General features: G+C 42.9%; 2 protein-coding genes across 2 annotated transcripts in view; both read left to right on the forward strand.

Moving 5' to 3' along the window:
• Window positions 1-22,911, forward strand: part of LOC309700370 (ribonuclease inhibitor-like) — a gene marked incomplete at both ends in the record, with an annotated part of 96,331 nt that extends 73,420 nt beyond the window's left edge. Inside the window, one exon of the mRNA XM_082523891.1 lies at window positions 22,716-22,911. Within this exon, the coding sequence (XP_082380017.1) occupies window positions 22,716-22,911 (196 nt within the window). The remainder of the gene's footprint in view (window positions 1-22,715) is intronic.
• LOC309701484 (NACHT, LRR and PYD domains-containing protein 12-like) overlaps window positions 1-22,972 on the forward strand; it is a 1,104,110-nt gene that overhangs the window by 593,618 nt on the left and 487,520 nt on the right. The gene's annotated exons all lie outside the window — the stretch shown is intronic.

Genomic DNA, 22,972 nt, shown 5'->3' on the forward strand with positions numbered 1-22,972 from the left:
ACCAATGAATTCTTAAGACGGAAATTTAACTTAGATGTGAACGCCTGCACATTTTGTGAAAATGATATTGAAAGTCTGGATCACTTGTTTTTCAACTGTGAATCAGTGCACTCCTTCTGGACTGACATGTGGACCTGGCTACAGTCCAGGAGAATTCAGTTACCACATTTGACGGTGACAGTAATAAAATTTGGAATACTTGCTGAGAATGCAGATTTTGACCTGTTGATTAGGACGATTTTGTTAATGGGAAAATTTTTTCTTCACAAATGCAGATACTTTAAAGCTAAACCATGTATAAACAGATGGCTGAATGACTTTAGACTCTGGGCTAAATCGCTGAAACTTGTGAATAACAAGAAAGCTCATAAACTTGTTGTTTTATTTAACGAGTTTAATCTATGTTAAAAAAAAGAAGAAACCTCCCTATTTTATAATCATGACTGCCATTTTTTGCTCATGGTATTTTTTGCCTTTGGTTCAAATCCTTCAAAATACATACAAAATCAGTATCGATACTGACGTATCACAAGGTCCTGAATCAATTCAATCATAAATTCCGTTTTCATGGATGCCTGGATGTTAAACTCAATTGTTACACCTGGTAGAGCAGAACGCTGATCATTTTATTAAAGATGAAAGACTTTAGACAGTTTTTCAACTCTCAGTAATGCCATAGTGATCGTTTGATATATGGACCTGCAGCGGAGTTTAGACCCAGACACGGCTAGTGACGTCAGACTGAACAACCGGATAGTGATGTGTTGTGGTGCTTTGCTCCCACCCCTTGTGTTCCGTGTTTTCGTCTTCCCTTCGTGTAATTCTTCATATTCGTGTACTGTTAGTTTTCCCAGTTTAGGTTTTTGCTTAGTTTCCATGCTCACCTTCGCCATTTCTGTTTGTATCACCATGTGATGAATAAACTCACTTGCATCTGAGCTGCCTGCATAAAGGGTCCTTTGATAATTTACACACGGCTCGCAAACCGTGACAAAAACACTGGAAAAATTGGGCTGTTCTAAAACGTTTGACGGGTAGTGTATATATTTAGTTTATATATTTTCTTTATTTATAATAGTTTGTTTTCTATTGTAGCAAAGTGTTACTTGGATACTTCTCTATGTGCTTCTTCATGTGCAATTTTGTTGCATTCTGAGCCTAAGAAATTTATTGTGATGAACTGCTGTTAGAATCAAGTTAAATTCTGATAAATCAGACAATTACCTCTCCAGCTGTTGTTACAGTCTTTGTTTATCGGGTCCTTACAGGGTAAAAGATGACGACACCTAAAGAAATCCTTCTGGGGACTTTGGAGGATTTGGGACGTGATGACTTTGAAAAATTTAAGTGGCATCTGAAGAACGGGTCTGTAGAAGGTTTACCAGCAATCCCAGTGAGTAAACTGGAGAATGCAGAGAGGACGGACATAGTGGATCTGATGTTTGATACCTACTCTATCAACACTTTTGAAGTCACTAAAAATCTTTTGGGGAGGATAAACAAGAATGATCTGTTGGAGAATTTAAATAAAACCATCCCAGAACCCACAGGTAAGTCAGGGAATGACTAAACAAAAAACACATAAACAATAAAAACATTAGTTAACATTACACAGGTGCCATTAAAATCTATATAAATAATAAATCCAAAACACTTGCCAACACTTTCAGGAGTGAGAGACTGCAGAAAGCCAACAGTTTATGTGTTTTATGCATCTGCACAAATAACCTCCTGTGTACACATGAATATCTGCTCTTTGGGTTGGTTTGATTAAAATGGGACCAGCAGCAGGTTTTCTGCCCATTTTACAGATTTATATTGTCAGATTGGTTTTAGAGCTGTTTTATCAACATAAATGAGGCGACAACAACAGTTTGGGACACGTCACAAATATGATCAAAGTGCTTTCTCTTAAATCTATTTACCAGTTGAAGGTAAAGTTAAAAAAAATGGCTGCCATATCTTTCTGCTGTTTGGAGACCCAAACAAAAAAATGCCCAGACAGTAAATGCTTTTTATTATGGTTGATAAACAGGACACTAAGGTGATTGGTCAAAGGTTGGAGGAAAGCCACAGTTCTCCTTATATGACTGAAATCCACCATTTCAGCTCATGTTTTTTCTTCTGCAGCTTTCTGGGAGATTCCACTTCAGCCTTCTGCTGGCAACGCTCCCGTTACCAAGCTTCCCTTAGGCAGCATCATTAGAAGACATAGCATACATTTACACTGCTATGCAGATGATACCCAGCTCCATCTGTCCATGAAGCCAGATAACACACACCAATTAGTTAAACTGCAGGAACGTCTTAAAGACACAAAGACCTGGATGGCCGCTAACTTTCTGCTTCTTAATTCAGATAAAACTGAGGTTATTGTACTCGGCCCTGAAAATCTTAGAAATATGGTATCTAAGCAGATTCTTACTCTGGATGGCATTACCTTGGCCTCCAGTAACACTGTGAGGAACCTTGGAGTCATTTTTGACCAGGACATGTCCTTCAACGCACATATTAAACAAATATGCAAGACTGCTTTCTTCCATTTGTGCAACATCTCTAAATTTAGAAATATCCCGTCTCAGAGAGACTCTGAAAAACTAGTTCATGCATTTATTACTTCCAGGCTGGACGACTGTAATTCATTATTATCAGGATGTCCAAAAAACTCGCTGAAAAGCCTTCAGCTAATCCAAAATGCTGCAGCAAGAGTCCTGACAGGGACTAGAAAGAGAGAGCATATTTCTCCTGTTTTGGCTTCCCTTCATTGGCTTCCTGTTAAATCCAGAATTCAAAATCCTGCTCCTCACATACAAGGTCTTAAATAATCAGGCCCCATCTTATCTTAATGACCTTGTAGTACCATATGACCCTGTTAGAGCACTTCGCTCTCGCTCTGCAGGCCTACTTGTTGTTCACAGAGTATTTAAAAGTAGAATGGGAGGCAGAGCCTTCAGTTTTCAGGACCCAAAAAGATAGTTGGGGTTTTTTCAGTTGTATTATTGTAGGTTCTTTATCTTACAATATAAAGCACATTGGGGTGACTGTTGTTGTTATTTGGAGGAATTAAAAAAAAACTTTTATACTTGAAATTCTTTCATTTATTCTACATATTTATTCATCACTGGCTCCATAGTGTTGTTTATGTAATATGTGAAATGTTGCTAGTATTGATTTGGTGCTGTATAAATAAACATAATTAAATCAAATGTGTCTCTATAAAACCTGCCCTCAGTTATAACCCAAGTGTCAGGGCTCAATGGCTCATGAAAAGGAATGGAGTCAAGCACAGAACCAAAAAACGGAGGCTGAGTGACTTTTAACAGAAATGTATTTTACTAGATTTCTTGACAGAGAAAGCTGAATCACGGCTAAATTCAACAGCAAGCGAGGTATTATGAGAAGTGCAGAGCTGAGGCCAGAACATAAGCTGAGGCAGGTCAAAGGAACAACAGGGGCAGAATCGGGCGAATAGAAACTATCCAGGATCACTGGAACAAAGGAGATAATAATCAGAGTGGTCCACAGTGTAGTGAATGAGTCCAAGATTTAAAAACTAAGAGGTGTTACGTGGCTGCAGGTGGAGATCAGCTGGAGGAGGAGATGAATTAAATCTGGGTACAGAGTGAGATGTGGGTGCACAGGGAGGCAGGCAGGTGAGGATGGCAGTTTGCAAGAGTGAGTTTTCCCAGCAGTGGCAGGGCAGAATCCTGAGGCGTGACTTATGGCGAGAGTTGGAAGATGTATCCAGGTGCCGACTAGGGAACAGGAAAAGAGGGTTACGCGAAACAAGCTGAGGAGCACAAGACAAAATGTGAGGCAGAGAACTAACTGTGGTAAGCAGACAATCTGGAGAAGGTTCATTGTGAGTGCTGCTCATAGATACTGCCGGAGTAATTGGCAACAGGTGAGGAGCAGGGAGGAGTGAGGAGGGCTCCACCCAGGCGAGGAGAGCTGATGCTGTGGAAAGTTACTCAGACTCACTCGGATCATGACACCAAGAGTCCAGTGAACTGAACACATAACCACAGTAACCAGAATGCAGTTTTCTCATTTGTGTCATTTGCTGTTTATTCATGCAGAGATTCTCACTGAGTGTCAGCTCAAACTCAAGTCAGACCTGAAGCAGAAGTTCCAGTGTGTGCTCGAGGGGATTTCTACAACAGAAAACCCGACCCTCCTGAGTCAGATCTACACAGAGCTCTACATCACAGGGGGAGGGACTGCAGAGGTCAATGATGAACATGAGGTCAGACAGATTGAAACAGCATCCAGGAAACCAGACAGACCAGAAACAACCATCAGACAAGAAGACATCTTTAAACTCCCACCTGGAAGAGATAAACCAATCAGAACAGTGCTGACAATGGGAGTGGCTGGCATTGGGAAAACAGTCCTAACACAGAAGTTCACTCTGGACTGGGCTGAAGACAAAGCCAACCAGGACATCCAGTTCATGTTTCCATTCACTTTCAGAAAGCTGAATCTGCTGAAAGAGGAAAAGTTCAGCTTGGTGGAACTTGTTCATCACTTCTTTACTGAAACCAAAGAAGCAGGAATCTGCAGCTTTGAAGACTTCCAGGTTGTGTTCATCTTTGATGGTCTGGATGAGTGTCGACCTCCTCTGGACTTCCACAAAACTGCAATCCTGACTGACCCTAGAAAGTCCACCTCAGTGGATGTGCTGCTGATAAACCTCATTAGGGGGGAACTGCTTCCCTCTGCTCGCCTCTGGATAACCACACGACCCGCAGCAGCCAGTAAGATCCTTCGTGACATTGTTGACATGGTGACAGAAGTCAGAGGGTTCACTGACCCACAGAAGGAGGAGTACTTCAGGAAGAGATTCAGAAATGAGGAGCAGGCCAGCAGCATCATCTCCCACATCAAGACATCACGAAGCCTCCACATCATGTGCCACATCCCAGTCTTCTGCTGGATCACTGCTACAGTTCTGGAGTTTGTCATGAAGAACAAAGAGAGCAAAGATCTGCCTAAGACTCTCACAGAGCTCTACCTACGCCTTGTGCTATTTCACCTACAAACGAAGGACATCAAGTATGATGGAGGAGCTGAGACAGAGTCGTGCAGGAAGATCATTGAGTCTCTGGGAAAACTGGCCTTTGATCAGCTGCAGAAAGGAAACCTGATCTTCTATGAATCAGACCTGACAGAGTGTGGCATCGATATCAGAGCAGCCTCAGTGTACTCAGGAGTGTTCACACAGATCTTTAAAGCTGATGAGTGCCACATGTTCAACAACGTTGTTTACTGTTTCGTCCATCTGAGCATTCAGGAGTTCTTTGCTGCTCTTCATGTCTATCTGACCTTCATCAACTCTGGAGTCAACCTGCTTAAGAAACAATCTCCTCTCTTTAAAATTTTCCAGAAAACACTTACTGTAAAAGACTTCTACCAGAGTGCTGTGGACAAAGCCTTAGAGAGTCCAAATGGACACCTGGACTTGTTCCTCCGCTTCCTCCTGGGTCTTTCACTGCAGACCAATCAGGATCGCCTATGCATGCTGACACAGACAGGATGTAGCTCACAGACCAATCAGGAAACAGTTCACTACATCAAGAAGAAGCTCAGTGGGAAACTGTCTGCAGAGAAAAGCATCAACCTGTTCCACTGTCTGAATGAACTGGATGATCGTTCTCTAGTGGAGGAGATCCAACAGTCCCTGAGATCAGGACGTCTCTCCACAGATCAACTGTCTCCTGCTCAGTGGTCGGCTCTGGTCTTCATCTTACTGTCATCAGATCTAGATGAGTTCGACCTGGAGAAATACTCCCGTTCAGAGAAGGCATTGTTGAAGCTGCTGCCAGTGGTCAAAGCATCCAAGAAAGTGCTGTAAGTGAATCTATGAACAAATATGTTTAATAATGCTAGATGAATAAAAGAATATGTCTCCATTGTTATTCTTCCTCAGGCTGAGAGATTGTAAACTCTCAAAAAGAAGCTTTGAAGCTTTGTCTGAAATTCTCAGCTCCCCATCCAATCATCTGAGAGAGCTGGACCTGAGCTCGAACTACCTGCAGGATTCAGAATTGGATTTGCTGTGTGTTGGACTAAAGAGTCCTGACTGTAAACTTGAAACTCTCAGGTAAGGATACAGACTTTTTGACACTTTTTGACTCTTAAATCTGTAAGTTTATCTTGATGCGGACGTTCAAAGTCAGCACAATTTTCCTTTTAAGTTCCTGAGTTTATATTTTTGACTGTCAGGTTGTCTGGACAGATGTTTTTATTTTATTTTATTTTTTTACTTGTCCCTAAAGTCAGAACTAAACCCACATGTAGATGACTTTCAAATTCAAATTCAAATTCAAATTCAAATTTAATTTGTCACGTACACAGTCATACACAGTACGATATGTAGTGAAATGCTTGGACAACTGCTCGTGACCTAAAGAAAACAAAAAAGGAAAAGGCTATGAATAAGATAGGAAATAAATATGAAAAATTAAAAAGGGTAAATTTAACTAGGAAGGAATAAAATATAAATTAAGGTTAAAAATGAAATAACTGTACAACACAAATTAGAATGAAGGGTAAATTTAACTGGGAGAATAAGATAAAATACATAAATTAAAGTTGAAAATAAAATAACTGTACAACAAAATACACAATATAGAACTATATAAGAATGTATGAAGAAATATAAATAAATATATACACAATAACAGCAGCTGTACAAGTATTAGCTTGAAATGAAGAATACAATGTCCAGTGTTGTGCAATCCACATTATGTCTTGTGCAGTGCAAATATGCTTAAAGTGATTTAAGTGATGAAGTGAAAACAATGTCCAGAAAGTCCAGTGTGTGTGTAAGAACTATATGTGTGGGTCAGTACTGTGTGGTGGTGTGATTGAGAGACCGTATCGCCTGCAGGAAGAAGCTCCTCCTCAGTCTCTCTGTGTTGGTCTTCAGGGAGCGGAATCGCTTTCCTGACCTCAACAGAGAGAACAGTCTGTTGTTGGGATGGCTGAGGTCCTTCACGATCTTCCTGGCCTTGGTCCAGCACCGCCTGCTGTAGATTGAGTGCAGGTCAGGGAGCTCGGAGCGGATGGTGCGCTCAGCTGATCGCACAACCCTCTGTAGAGCTCGTCTGTCCTGCATGGTGCTGTTCCCGAACCAGGTTAAGATGTTTCCCGTCAGGATGCTCTCTATGGTGCACGAGTAAAAGTTCCTGAGCACCTTGGGGGGCAGTTGGAAGTCTCTCAAGCGGCGTCCGGGTACACACCGGCTCACTCCTTGGCGGCTCGCTCGGGCCACTTCGGAGGTGGGGTGCCCCCGGCCTCTCGGCCTGGGGCTCGGTCACTCAGGCACAGCTGGCTGCCGGCGGAGCTCACGGGCGCGTCACTGTAACTCCCCCTGGCTTCTGCTCCGCGGCTGCTGAATGAGCCCTCATCTGGGACTCTCCTTAGCTCTTACTGGGACAGTGGCACGGCTGCCCCTCTGTGGGTCTTCCTTGGTCTCTTGTGTTCTGGGGGCCTCTGGATGTCTGGAGTTTTGATCTCCTCCATACCTGCTTGATACCATAGAGGACAGGGCTGTGGCTCCCCACACTCCCTAGCAGATCATTACATGGAGAAACCTTTGGAATGCAAGCATGCTGATCCACACAGGTATGCACACAGGTGTACACACGGGTATTCATAGACGCGGACTACAGCTTTCTTGGCTGCTGCCTCAAAGCACACTGTGCGCTGTCTATCTTGCGTGCTGCACAATATCGTTTATTATTTAGTAACTATCGATATCTACTGCTAGCTAGTTTATTGTGATGGTGCTTTTTTTTTCTTATTATGTTGCTCTTTGTTGTTTGCTTTCTCCTCTGTTTTTTTTTCTCCATACAGGTGACCCAGGAGTTTTGTTTTTTTTGTTTGTTTGTTTTTTTCTCTCTTCCCCCCCTTCTCACCGTCTCTTCTCCCCTTTGGTTTTCTTTTTTTCTCTCCCTCTCTTTCTTTCATTCTTTCCCCCTGTCCTATCCCACAGTCATGTCTGTCCCGTTTGTAGCAACTGAAAATAAAATAAATTCATAATTATAATAAAGGTCAATCAAATGGACCAATATGGCAAGGCCATGATGATCCACTTGGTAAAATAAATCCGCTTGGCATCTTTCTTGGCCTTAAGACAACAATTCTGATGGCTAAAGATCCAAACGGGACAAAAAAAAAAAAAAAAGGAAGTCTCTCAAGCGTCTGAGGTGGTAGAGACGCTGTTGGGCCTTTTTCACCACGGTGTTGATGTGACAGGACCATGACAGGTCCTGCGTGATGTGAACTCCGAGGTATTTGAAGTTGTCCACTCTCTCCACTGGGCACTCGTTGATGACGGGGGTCTGGTAGTTCCTCTCCTGCTTAGTGCTGAAGTCCACTATCAGCTCCTTTGTCTTACTGATGTTTAGAAGGAGGTTGTTCCTCTGGCACCAGTTCTCCAGATTCCTAATCTCCTTCAGGTAGGCCGTCTCGTTGTTATCAGAGATCAGGCCCACCACGACGGTGTCGTCAGCAAACTTGATGATGGTGGTGGAGCTGGTAGTGGCCACACAGTCATATGTGTACAGAGAGTACAGCAGGGGGCTCAGAACACACCCCTGGGGGGCTCCAGTGCTGAGAGTGGTGGAGGCTGAGACATGTCGGCCCATCCTTACTGCCTGTGGTCTGCCAGTTAGGAAGTTGGAGATCCACTGACACATAGTTGAGCTGAGTCCCAGATGCTCCAGCTTGGTGGTGAGTGTGGAGGGAATTATGGTGTTAAATGCAGAGCTGTAGTCTATAATAATAATAATAATAATGGATACTTTATTGATCCCCATGGGGAAATTACTTGTTTTTCTCTGCATTTGACCCATTCACTCAGTGAAGCAGTGGGCAGCCCACTAAGCAGGCGCCCGGGGAGCAGTGTGTAGGGACGGTACCTTGCTCAGGGGTACCTCAGGGTAGCCGTTAAGTGGATTCGAACCGCCGACCTTCCGATCATGGGGTGCCCACTTTACCTTCTGAGCTATCCCTGCCCCCTATGAAGAGCATTTTAACATAATTCCCCCTTCCAGTGTCCAAGTGAGTAAGTGATGTGTGGAGGAGATGAGAGATGGCATCGTCTGTGGAACGATTTGGACGGTAAGCGAACTGTAGTGGGTCCAGTGTGTCTGGTGGTGAAGAAATGATGAAGTCTCTGACCAGGCGTTCAAAACACTTCATCACTACTGAGGTGAGGGCTACAGGGCGATAGTCATTGAGAGAAGCAGGGTGGGGTTTCTTCGGGACAGGAACAATGATGGACTCTTTGAAGCATGTGGGGATCACCGACTGAGATAAAGAGATGTTGAATATCTCAGTGAACACAGGAGCTAGCTGGTATGCGCAGTCTCTTAGGATACGACCTGGGATGCCGTCTGGTCCTGCTGCTTTCCTGGTGTTCACTCTGGAATAATCAGTTTGTTTATAACAGCAACCAAGAAAAGGGCAGAGCAACAAAAGACAGGTGGTGGTCCTGCACCCCCTCGTCAACAAGTTGGTTAAGTAAATAATACCCTCACGGGAAAATCGATATCTCTCTATGAGCACACTGTCGCGCTGAGCTAAAGGATCCTGTCTGTCCCGCAATATACGCTGAATTCTGAGGACTCTCCTTATCAATCTTGCACCTTCCGCAATGGGTGGCTCGCGTATACGGACAGGACATGGCTGCGACAGACTTCCCAAATCCACCTTCGCTTTTATAGCCGTGGTCTCTCATCTTGATTACACGAAGTAATTTACAATTACTACTCTGAAATATGAATTAAATCTGTAATAATCACATACATGTAATAGAATGTTAATAGTACATTTCCCTTTTTTAGGAAATGACCTGTGTGAAATCAATAAATGGATCAGGTGCTGCATTGTCTTTAGTTACGTTGATGTTATTTATTTATGGTGAAACATAAATAAATAACATCTGTTCTTCGTACCGCGCTAAGTGAGTTAGCTGGATGAGATTGTTGACGATTTCGCGTGATCCTGGATCGTTCGGTTCCCCGAAGCCCATCCGGGACTTGCTGTCATAGCAACAGAGCCGTAAGCGTAAACCTGCTGGGGAGCAGGTTTACTTTATGTAAACAGGATTAGATCGCGGCCACGCAGGTATGCCCGCGTCATTCATACGAAAGCAACAGCGATATTCCACCACTGTTTCACCATAAATAAATAACATCAATGTAACCAAAGATAATGCAGCACCTGATCCATTTATTGATTTCACACAGGTCATTTCCTAAAAAAGGGAAATGTACTATTAACATTCTATTACATGTATGTGATTATTACAGATGTAATTCATATTTCAGAGTAGCAATTGTAAATTACTTCGTGTAATCAAGATGAGAGACCACGGCTATAAAAGCGAAGGTGGATTTGGGAAGCCTGTCGCAGCCATGTCCTGTCCGTATACGCGAGCCACCCATTGCGGAAGGTGCAAGATTGATAAGGAGAGTCCTCAGAATTCAGCGTATATTGCGGGATAGACAGGATCCTTTAGCTCAGCGCGACAGTGTGCTCATAGAGAGATATCGATTTTCCCGTGAGGGTATTATTTACTTAACCAACTTGTTGACGAGGGGGTGCAGGACCACCACCTGTTTTTTTTTCCTCTGCCCTTTTCTTGGTTGCTGTTATGAACAAACTAACAGAGTATTACAGGCCAGTATTACCTTGCCAAGAGACGAAAAGCAATCTAAGAGATAAATATTACCATTCTGTAGAATACTCCTGTATTCCACTTTTACTTGTTCCCATGTTCTTGTGGGTCCTGTTGTGGCTCTAATGTGAAAGGGGATATAATATAACATATTATAATATAATATAATGCCATATGATATTGGACAATATAGTGTCATATGATAGATCTACCCTACCGCCTACTGGTGTTGGCCAGAGGGGCCGATGGCGCGATATGGCAGCCTGGCTACAACCGTAGCTGCCTCCACCAGTGTGTGAATGTGGGAGTGAATGAATAGTGGTATTGTAAAGCGCTTTGGGTGCCTTGAAAAGCGCTATATAAACCCAATCCATTATTATTATTATTATTAAATTACCTACGAGTTTGATTTGTCAGCAACTTCCTGCCAGCCCTCTCTCCTTGCTTTTGCAGCCTTTGCAGTGTTCCCTTGCGTTCTGATTAAACTCTGAAACTCCTGAAATCCCTCACTCATGAGTTCTTGCTCTGCTGCCGGAAAATACCGAGCCGAGCGCGCTCCTTCGACATTTTCGCCGACCAATCAGAGGGTTGCCGATCAATGTTTCTACTATCGATGCGTAGCCCCTTTTACGACACCCAGTGATGTCACATTACTGCGTCCAGCTGTACTAATCGTCAACAGCAGGTGTGTTCGGGGAACCGGATTAGCGAGCTCACGGTTAGCGCGATGGTTTGGTCTTGGATGTGTCATTTGATCTTGGATGTAGTAAGCGACGTACGAAGAACAGGCCCCAGGCCCCAGGTCTCTGGTTTGTTTGTTTGTTTGTTTGTTTTGCTCAGTTCTGTTTTTCTGAGGTTTTTTAAGTTATTAAATTTGTAACTGTAGTGATTTGTGTGTGTGACAGAGAGGCACGGCCAGGGATTTTTGACACAAGTTGTTCTTGTAAAATCAGTCTGTGGAGGTTCTCAGACATCCAGGTCACCGTAGTCTAAGGAGCTTGGAAAGAAAAGCGTCTGGACTTCTTTAAGTTTCCTTGAAGATGTTTCACCTCTTATGAGAGAAGCGTCTTCAGTTCTAAGAGTCAAATGGTGGAGTAGGGCAGTCAGTGAAAGGGCAATGGTGGTGGCTCAGGGTTTGTATGTTTGGGGGGTTCAGAGGAAAAAGATGAATGCAGGTCTGGAGTTGGTGTGTGAGAGCAGGGAGTGAATTCAGCATCCTGACAACCTGGATGAAGCTGTTCTGGCCCGGAGGCTCTTCAGTCTCCTCCCTGATGGCAGCAGGTCCTGACAAGCATGTTGATAGTGTCACCACCCGATCGTTGGGGGGTGGAGTCTTCTGTGCTGGGGTGTCGTTCTGTGTCTCAAAGCAAGAGAAAATTTCACTTAGCTCTTACGGTAATGTGGTGGACCCGACAGCGGTCTGAGGAGTGGGCTTGTAGTCTGTGATGGTCTGTATCCCTTGCCACAGCCTCTGAGTATCTCTGCTGTCACTGAAGCTTTGCAAAATCCTCCTGGAGCACTGCATTTCCACCTCTCTGATGCACGTGACAGGTTTGCCCTTGATGTAGTTAGGCTCACCTCATCCCCAGCTTTCAAGGCTGCATTTCTCACCCTCAGCAGCCTGTAGACCTCACCTGTGAGCCATGGTTTCTGATTGGCCCGGACAGTGGTCTCTATGACCTCATCGATGCCTTTTGAGATGTAGCCAATGACAGTTTCTGTATATTCCTGCAGGTCTGTGGTGTTGTCATGTGTGGCGGCCTGTTTAAGGATCTCCCAGTCTGTGGTGGAAAAGCAGTATTGCAGGTCCTTCTGGCCACACACGTACCTGCTTACGAACTGGTTTAGTGACTTTGACCAGGGGCCTGTATGCTGGCATTAGCATAACAGTGATGTGGTCATGATGTGGGGGGCTTTGTAATCTCCTTTCTTGGTGGTGAAAACATTGTCCAAAGTGTAGTTTCCTTGTGTTGGAAATTCAATGTGTCTATGCAGTAGTAAACATAGGGGCTGTCCAAATTCATAGACTCCTCTGAATGCAGCCGACCAATGCGTCCTCTTTTTCCCCAAAATTAAAGGATGGGTCGGGTGTGTCCTTCGTGGCCCACCATATCCCAGAATTCATAGCGTGGCCCATCCAATTCCACTTTCCGGCAATGGCGGTCGCTACTAAGTTTTTAATATTACTCTTATTACTCTTTCTGGGTCACAAAATAAACTTTTAACATATTTTCAGGTGAGAATGTAGCTGTGTAAACTTTAAATATCTGCTCAGTTTATCAAGATATCGCATATTGCTCAGTGCTCCGACGTTTCTGAGACGTCTGTTACCCACCAGCTCGATAGCTAGCCGAGAGCTCGAGGGTCACTAGAGCCGCCGAGAACAGCAAACTCCCGGCACATCATGTTCAGATCACCGCGGTCTTTCGCTACTCAGGTTAAACGTAATATATAAGTGACTTAGACAACCTAAAAATGTTATTGTTTGACTTTTTTCAGTGTTTTATTTGTTCCTGAGTAAATCAGTTTGGCTGAGATTAAAGTTATTAGATTAGATTAGACAAAATAAACCTTTACAGTGGCAAAAGTATTCGGTCCCCTTGAACTTTCCCACATTTTGTCACGTTACAGCCACAAACATGAATCAATTTTATTGGAATTCCAGGTGAAAGACCAACACAAACTGGTGTACACATGAGAAGTGGAATGAAAATCATACATGACTCCAAACATTTTTTACAAATAAATAACTGCAAAGTGGGGTGTGTGTAATTATTCAGCCCCCTTTGGTCTGAGTGCAGTCAGTTGCCCATAGACGTTGCCTGATGAGTGCTAATGACTAAATAGAGTGCACCTGTGTGTAATCTAATGTCAGTACAAATACAGCTGCTCTGCGACGGCCTCAGAGGTTGTCTAAGAGAATATTGAGAGCAACAACACCATGAAGTCCAAAGAACACAGCAGACAGGTCAGGGATAAAGTTATTGAGAAATTTAAAGCAGGCTTAGGCTACAAAAAGATTTCCCAAGCCTTGAACATCCCACGGAGCACTGTTCAATAGTGATGGGCAGATGAAGCCTCATGAAGCACTGAAGCTTTTCATCCAATTGGTTCACCCCAACGCGAAGCTTCTTGAAGCTTCATTTGCTCTAGCAGGACACCTACTGGACGTAAAAATATTAGTTGGCATGAATTTGAAGAGTGTGGCATTTTGCACACAGCCTGTGAATGTCAACAACAAAAGGAGTGTGTAAAACATCTATATTGTAGTGATGGCAGTATACTGTGTATATTTATGCTGGCAGTATGGAAAATGATTATTTGGAAATGCCTAAAATGGAAATGATCATATACTGTGAGGTGAGGTGTGGACAGTGGTTGTGCTTTTGTAACATTGAGGCAAGGACAGTGATTAGTAGGGGTGCAACGATACACAAAATTCACGGTTTGATACTTTGGTGTCACGGTTCGATATTTTTTCGATACAAAAAAATGTTCATGCCTTTTTAATTTGTCATTTATTAAAATTATAAATATATATTTTAACTCAAAAGTACAGTTTTTAAATTTAACCCTAACCCTTGTGCGTGTTTTTTATTTTGACAGAGAATGCGCACCACTTATGTGCACCCCTGGTTATTTAGCTCGTCATATTGCAGCCACAGAAATTATTTTGTCCATGAAACCATAAAGCTGCACTTTCTTTTTACCTTATAGTCTGATTTGTCATAACTTCTCCGTTTTGTGGTAAGCTTTTCTTTGGCTGTCACTTCTTCACCCTGACCTGTCTTATTTGGCTCAGCAGAACTAAAATATATATCCTGCTGCTTTTACACACGCACTCACATAAGCTCAGCGATTCTCTGCGCGATCAACTTCTCACATGTTTAAGCTGCGGGAGATTTCACTTGTCATGTTTGCATAGTAAGCTAACGATTAATAAGACAATGTCAGAGGAATTGGTGCACAAATTATCATCACTCACCAATCAGTGCTGTCGCTCTCTATACACAGTTCGCACGATTGCAAAGTGAAAGCAAAAAAACAAGCGCAAATTCAAACGCGATTTCAATATGTCACATATTGACAGTGGCTCACCGATGCCAATGACATAATTACCCAGCTACATTTCCGAAAGAATGCAAAAGCATTGACATATATTTTTCCTTCCTACAATAGCCCGACGGGCAGGGCAGAGATAGATTTTGGTACCCCGACTGAAAAAATCGCTAGCCCCGGGACGTCGGGCTAGCGATATTGCGAGCCCTGTATCTGATTGAGGAATCACTCATCTTTGTCTTTGCACTAGGATAATGTCGGTGTAAATGTGCAGTCATATTCGTTATGTTCCCACTAGTGCTTTCAGGTTAATCTTGTTGAAATGACCTTAACGCCACAACACGGCAAATCTCCGTTAACGAGCTACCGCCGATCGCCCCGTGCATGGGGCTAGACGGCCAACACGTTAACGAGCTAACTGCGCTAACACACTAGCTCCCACCCATGTAATTGAGCATTGCGTGGCACATCCAACATACTGTTTTACTTTAGTCCATGACTCGCTTACCTTCAGGGTCATACGTCACATGAAAACCAAAATAATTCCAAATGCCAGATCTGAATGAGGGTGGGCGAGGTCCAAGTTGCAAGGAGTGCTTAACTTCTGTCTCGCTAGCTTGCCCTGCGCTCTTCCTTCTGATGATGCTGTCTGTGTTGAGCGCTCAGTGGATCTGCGCTGGACAGTACAGCCTAGGCGGAGTAGTCGAATGCAGATTCACTGAGCGCTCAACACAGACAGCATCGTCAGAAGGAAAGTTGATAAAATAAATTACAAATTTTGTATTGTTCGATACATATGCGTACCGAACCGAAAGCACTGTATCGAACGGTTCAATATCGATACGAATATCGTTGCACCCCTAGTGATTAGTGTTTAGGGGACACATCATTGGTTTTTATTTAAAAACAACAGTTTCTCCACTGTGGCAGGTCGTAGGCGATTTCTTTTTTTTCCAAACTGTCTCTAACTCTCACTAACCGCAACTCTCCATCAAACGCCCACATTTTGAATGGGGTCTGAGGGGTTTATATCGCTGTCATAGCTCGCGGCAAAGTTTGAACCGCTTCCTGAACCAGTCACGTGGTACAGCCGGACAGCGAGGCTTCGGACGTCATCATTTTCAGCTCCTCCCATAAATGAAGCAAGCCTCGATACGCGCTTCGCGGAAACGCCCCCTCCATTACTCCATTACGTCCTGTTATATTTTAGATAGCAAGGAGCAGACAGCTGAGTTTATTAAACTCCATCGAGACAGTGGTGATGCTAATCTGAAGGCTAGACCGTCCCATTTCATAGCCGTTTACTTCTGGCCTACCCGACCTTTGGAGGTATAGTTCTCATCACGCTGATTTATGTCCAAGTTTGATTCTAATTCCGACAGCGGTGATGTTAAAATGGGGTGTAACGTCATCATAGCAGCTTTGACTCAGAGTGATGCTGAAAAACTAGTTCATGCATTTATTACGTCCAGGCTGGACGACTGTAATTCATTATTATCAGGATGTCCAAAAAACTCCCTGAAAAGCCTTCAGCTGATCCAAAATGCTGCAGCAAGAGTCCTGACAGGGACTAGAAAGAGAGAGCAGATTTCTCCTGTTTTGGCTTCCCTTCATTGGCTTCCTGTTAAATCCAGAATTGAATTCAAAATCCTGCTCCTCACATACAAGGTCTTAAATAATCAGGCCCCATCTTATCTTAATGACCTTGTAGTACCATATCACCCTATTAGAGCACTTCGCTCTCGCTCTGCAGGCCTACTTGTTGTTCACAGAGTATTTAAAAGTAGAATGGGAGGGAGAGCCTTCAGTTTTCAGGCCCCTCTTCTGTGGAACCAGCTTCCAGTTTGGATTCGGGAGACAGACACTATCTCTACTTTTAAGATTAGGCTTCAAACTTTCCTTTTTGCTAAAGCATATAGTTAGGGCTGGACCAGGTGACCCTGAATCCTCCCTTAGTTATGCTGCAATAGACGTAGGCTGCCGGGGGATTCCCATGATGCATTGAGTTTTTCCTTTCCAGTCACCTTTCTCATTCACTATGTGTTAACAGACCTCTCTGCATTGAATCATATCTGTTATTAACCTCTGTCTCTCTTCCACAGCATGTCTTTTATCCTGTCTTCGTTCTCTCACCCCAACCAGCAGATGGCCCCGCCCCTCCCTGAGCCTGGTTCTGCCGGAGGTTTCATCCTGTTAAAAGGGAGTTTTTCCTTCCCACTGTCGCCAAAGTGCTTGCTCATAGGGGGTCATATGATTGTTGGGTTTTTCTCTGTATCTATGAAGCGCCTTGAGACGACTTTTGTTGTGATTTGGCGCTATATAAATAAAATTGAATTGAATTGAATTGAATTGAATTGACTGGCAGCTGCAGTCACGGAGAAACTTGCGTATCTCTGTTCGGGAATAGCAGATAGAGGTAGGCTCTGAGAGGACGGCCAGCGTTTATGCTACGAAGACACGACCGAGTGTTTTAACCTGACAGCCTGAGGTGTTCTTCAGTAAACTGGACTACCCGACAGAAGGACCCGAGGCCCCGCTGCACTTTTTCGGTAAGTTAAACGTGTTTGTAAGCTACTCCGTAACTACCGTCCTTAGCTCGGTCCTGAGACCTAGCTAGCTAAGATGAGCACTCGGCCGTCAGGGTTTGTTTAGCTAACCCGTGCAGGTGAATGAATTTACTCTGACTAAAGAAATCAAGAGAAACGCCCCGGGCTGCTCAGTCACTAATTACCGTTACTGTACTTTTATTACAAGTATTATACTGTAAAGGCAACAGGCTGCACCCTGCTGCAGCTCCTGTGCAGAGCTGAATATTAAATATCTTATTAAACAGCACCATGTTTTCAGTCTCCACATGTGTAGAGACAGTAACACCTACTTTAAAAACCTGGCACTTCAGTAACTCCTCATTAATCTGTAAAAACCGATCAAATAGCAAAGCCTGATATTTACTGAAACCAACGACTTCCTCTTGGCAGCTTAAGTTAAAATTTTAATTTTTCGACTGATTAATTTTTTAGCGCTGACTGTATTTTTTATACTGAGTTTGTTGCAAATATTCAGGTTAAAAACTGTCTGAAATATTGTTAATGAGGTATGTTCACAAAGACACATGTGCAGAACTCTGTACAGCTTCCATCCTTTAAGACAAATAGTTTGAAGCATTAATATTTCTTCTTCAATACCAGTGCTGATACCAGTGCTGATACCAGTGCTGATACCACCTCCGTATGTTGTGACCAGGATGCAGCAGCACTGAAACCTGCTCCATCATCACATCTTTGCAGATGTCCATTTATAAAGCTCCAACAACTCAAAGGTGAACATGATATAGGAACATCTGTTCGTATATAAGGCTTTTTTTAAATAAACAGCTCATATGTCAGCTGTCAGCAGAACTGTAGGACTGAAAAAATGTAAGAGAAGAGAAGAACACTCCCAAGTGTGGGAGGACAGAAGGATCAGCTTTATTTCAGATTTGAGAGATAAACTTTATTTATTTATTTATTTATTTATTTATTTATTTAGGACAGTGCATGTTAATGAACATAAATGTAAAAAAAAAATTACATGAATGTAAACATACCAGATTATAGCCAAGGACTAATTTCCATCTGTTGTCCTTAAGCATAAAAAATAGACATAATATTTCATAAAAATTCATCATTCATTCATAATAAAAACTCCGTCACCAAACTTACACATACACACCATTCTGTTCCCAAATAAAACATTAAAACTGTACAATTCATACATGATCGCACACTTGATTTGTCCATAACCAGTTTTTCACCTTTGCCTTAAACAAACTGAGTGTAGAGCATTCTCTAATGGGTTGAGGAAGACTGTTCCACAGATGGCCTCCCTGGACAGAGAGGACGTTCTGCCCAAATGCTGTCCGTCTGTGGGGTATAAACAAGTCTCCTCGGATTGTAGCTCGAGTGGTCCTGTCTGAGCTTTCTTTATGCCTAATGAACTGCTTTAATGGTGGTGGAGCAAGGGAGTGTAAGACTTTATATATTAAACTCACTCTTTTAAGTTTCACCTAGTTATTGAAGTTCAGTAATTTATGTTTTTTAACACATGACAGTGGTGGTGGGAAGTCGGTTTTTTGTCAAGTAGTTTTAAACTTCTTTTATAAATGTTTTCAATAGTTTTAAGTGTTGTTGGACAAGCAAGTGACCAGGACGTCAAACAATAGTCCATATGAGAGATGATCATTGAGTAAAAATAAGTTTTTGCAACATTCATATTTAAATTATTACGTATATGATTAAAATTTCGATTATTAAATTTAAGTACCTGGGACACTTTATTTATGTGACTCTTGAAGGATAATGTTGGGTCTAGAAGGACCCCAAGATATTTAAATTCTGGAGCTAATTCAAGCTCTACTCCATCATATTTATATTTCAGTTTGTGATGATTGTGTTCTTGTTGTGACTACAGGAGCCGTCCTCAGATTCAGACCTCAGCACCACCCAGTGACAGCAGACAGATCATCCTATAGTTTCACTCTTTGTAGTAACTCCATAATTAACTGATGAAAACAGTCCAAAGGTTAAAGTACCACATGCGCTGTCAGTGACAGCTGCAGTTGTTTAAAGATAAAGTTAAAAGGATGAATCACCCATGTAACTGTGTCACTGTATATCAGCATCAACAGGACCTGAGTTTGGTGTTTCAGAGAGCTGTTGTCTACGTCTGTGTGCTGTCATTGCTCAGTCTGACCGAACGATGGACAGACTCAAGTTTGACTTTGAATCAAACTGTGTTGTTAAACAGTTTCATGGTTCAAAAAACAAAACAATCAAAAACACTTTTTTCATACTTGTGTTAAGTTTTGTATAGAAATGAGACAAAATTGATTGTGAGGTTAAATGTGATAGAAACAGCTCACACTGACATCCATCCTGATCAAACATGAGTGTCATGAAGCCTGTTTGCAGTTGTTTGCACTGTTTTCCACTCTGGATGTTGTTTCTGTTCAGCTGTGAGTATAAAAGGCTCCATTCTACAACCTGTTTGTGTTGTTCAATAGAAACATTATTTTGTGCTGATGTTGCACTTCTTTTATTCACAACCAAAGAGTTTTTGACGTCCGCATCAAAATACAAAGATCAGTATTGTCTAATGTTTTGGCTGCAGTGTGTTTTTGCAGACAGGTATAACTGAACAGCTTTAGTGTTTAGATTTTTTAAACTTGAGTATGAACTTATACAAAATGCAGCAAGATATTAAAAAATGTTTGATTATAAAATCGACTATATTGGATTCATATCGATATCGGACATAAAAAGTGGCATCGTTCCATCTCTGCTTTGACTAGAGACACAGCTCTAATCAAAGAGGTGGTCCGCTTGCCTCCGCCCCAGAGAGAAGGGTTACATCTCCTGGGTTTAGGTGCGGCTTGCCCCTCTGAGGACGGGGGTACCTGGACTTGGGATATAGAGTATGTTTGGGGAGTGCGACGGTCTGTGCAGTTTCTATTTGTGTCTGTCTACACGTTGGGTGAGTGCCGAGTATTTGGTTGTGCATATGGGGTGGGAATGCACGTTGGTGTCCGCGTGCGCCTGTCTATGTGTCAGGTTGGGTCTTAGACTCCACCTCTCTGGGTACATCTCAGGCCCTCCAAAGTACGGAGGCCTATCTCCCCTCACCACACTCCCTGCCGGTGGCTGATGCCCTCAGACGTTGGTGTGTTGGTGGTCCTTGTCGTCTGGGGCTGGGCGCTCATGTATGTACCGGCTCACTCCTGGTGGCCGATTGGCGATTCCCCCCCTTTTGGTGGTCCTCCTCGGGTCCTTGTACTCTGGGGCCTCTGGATATCTGGGGCCTGGATCTCCTCCATACCTGCTTCATACCCTGGGGGACGGGGCTATGGCTCCCCACACTCCCTAGCAGATCGTTACATGGAGAAACCTTTGGAATACAAGCATGCTGATCCACACAGGTGTGCACACAGGTGTACACACGGGTGTTCACAGACGCGGACTACACCTTTATGGCTGCTGCCTCTAAGCACATTGTGCGCTGTCTATCTTGCGTGCTGCACAATATCGTTTATTATTTAGTATCTACTGTTACCTACTACTAGCTAGTTTATTGTGATGGTGCTGTTTTTATTATGTTGCTTGCTTTCTCTTCTGTTTTTTTTTTTCTCCATACAGGTGATCCAGGTGTTTTGTTTGTTTTTCTTTTTTCTTCCCCCCTTTCTCACCGTCTCTTCTCCCCTTTGGTTTTCTTTCTCTCCCTCTCTTTCTTTCATTCTCTCTCCCTGTCCTGTCCCCCAGTCATATCTGTCCCGTTTGTAGCAACCGAAAATAAAATAAATTCATAATTATAATAAAGGTCAATCAAATGGACCAATATGGAAAGGCCATGATGATCCACTTGGTAAAATAAATCCGCTTGGCATCTTTCTTGGCCTTAAGACAACAATTCTGATGGCTAAAGATCCAAACGGGACACAAAAAAAAAAGAGACACAGCTCTGTGTTTTCCAATTTGTCATCGTTTTGAAAGTTTACATTTCTTCAGTGTTGAGCAGCAGAAATGAGGCTTTACTGACAGAGGCCGACAGCACTGAACACAACAGCAGACTGGTGGCTAATAAACAGTGAATGATGCAGAAACAGATGTTTGAAGCTGTTCTTGGAGTCCACTGAGAGAGAGAGAGCTGTGCAGGCAGGAACAGCCAAAGTCAGAGAGAATTCATGAGCATATTGATCAAACGTGAAGCAGAGTTTGGATCTTCTTTTGCTGCTGCTTCACTCAGTTTTGGTTGGAGACAGATGAAACCTGCAGCTTCAGGATCTGTGAGCTGTCCACTTTCAGCCCCGACGGCGTGTCCGTGTACGTGCCGTCGAGTGAACGATCCACGCTCTGTGTTTCCATCTTTGTGTGTTTAGCTGCTCTCATTTACTGTTTTAGCGGTTTGCTGCTTGTTGAAATAGTTTGTGAGCTTTAACCTGAGATTCTGGCAAAATACATTTATATTAAACATCGATTCAGGATTGAATGAATCAACATCGTTTTATTCAAATTAAAACCATTTAAATGGGAACGTGAATTTTTTACAGCCGCCTCTAATGCTGGGTAATGTCAGCTGGTCCATGTGCAGCTGGCTGTGAGGCTCAGGGAGTGTCTACAAAGTGCAACACTGAAAGAACATCATCCATAAATATTGAGTAATAACTGGACTCTCATACAGCGAGACTCAAATGCCTTTAAACATCAGCTTATCCTGCTGATCCAAGTCCAACACTGAGTTTGTAAAAACATGTTTGTCAATCAGTTTGTTTGGTTTCTGAGGAAAAAGATTCAATAACTTGCTGCTAATACACAACATTTCATCATATTTCCTCATAACCCTCTTTTGTCTGACCATTTGATCCCATTTGAATTTGCAATAAAGGATCCACAGAGTTTGGTGACAATAATGACAGTAGATGTTTGTGTGAAAGTGCTGGAAGCAAATGAGTGTGATGTTCGCTCAGTGTTGCACTTTGTAGACGCTCCCTGAGCACTGGTCTCACAGCCAGCTGCACATAGAGACCAGTGTTGTTAGTCCAGGTCAGAAGATGACTTGTTGGAATGAAAATGAGCTTGTAGTTTGTCTGCTTTAATAATGTGACTGGAAAAAGGTGTTGGACTTCAAATATGTCCATTTCTGTCACACTTCACCTTTAAAAGTGAAGCCATGTGGTTCCTGGAAGGAAAAACACGACTTTTTCAAGTCTTTGTCCTGTTTTTATGAGAAATGTACGACTTTAATGTGAAACATTCAGAGTTTTTTCTCTTGTTGTGTTTCTTTGAAGCTGCTTCCTGTTGGCTTCAGCTGTTTGGAGTTTCCATTTTCTAAACTTCTACATTCTGAACCTTCTTCAGCTCTGAACAGATGATGAAACACTGAATGATTTCAAGCACTTTGTCTAATAAACTTACATCTTTCATTCTTTATACAGATTGAAGACCTGTGGTTTGTCAGAGATCAGCTGTGATTATCTGGCAGCTGCACTGAAGTCCAACCCCTCCCATCTGAGACAGCTGGACCTGAGCGACAACTACAACCTGCAGGATCCAGGAGTGAAGCATCTGTGTGGTTTCCTGGAGAGTCCAGGATGTAAACTTGAAACTCTGAGGTCAGTCAGCATGTTTTAGTTGTGCTGAGATGAATATGATGTGAAAGTTGTGCTGACACTAAACTGCAGACATCAGGCTG

Source organism: Aulonocara stuartgranti, assembly GCF_965226115.1.
Source record: "Aulonocara stuartgranti genome assembly, chromosome: 23".
Classification (NCBI taxonomy): domain Eukaryota; kingdom Metazoa; phylum Chordata; class Actinopteri; order Cichliformes; family Cichlidae; genus Aulonocara; species Aulonocara stuartgranti.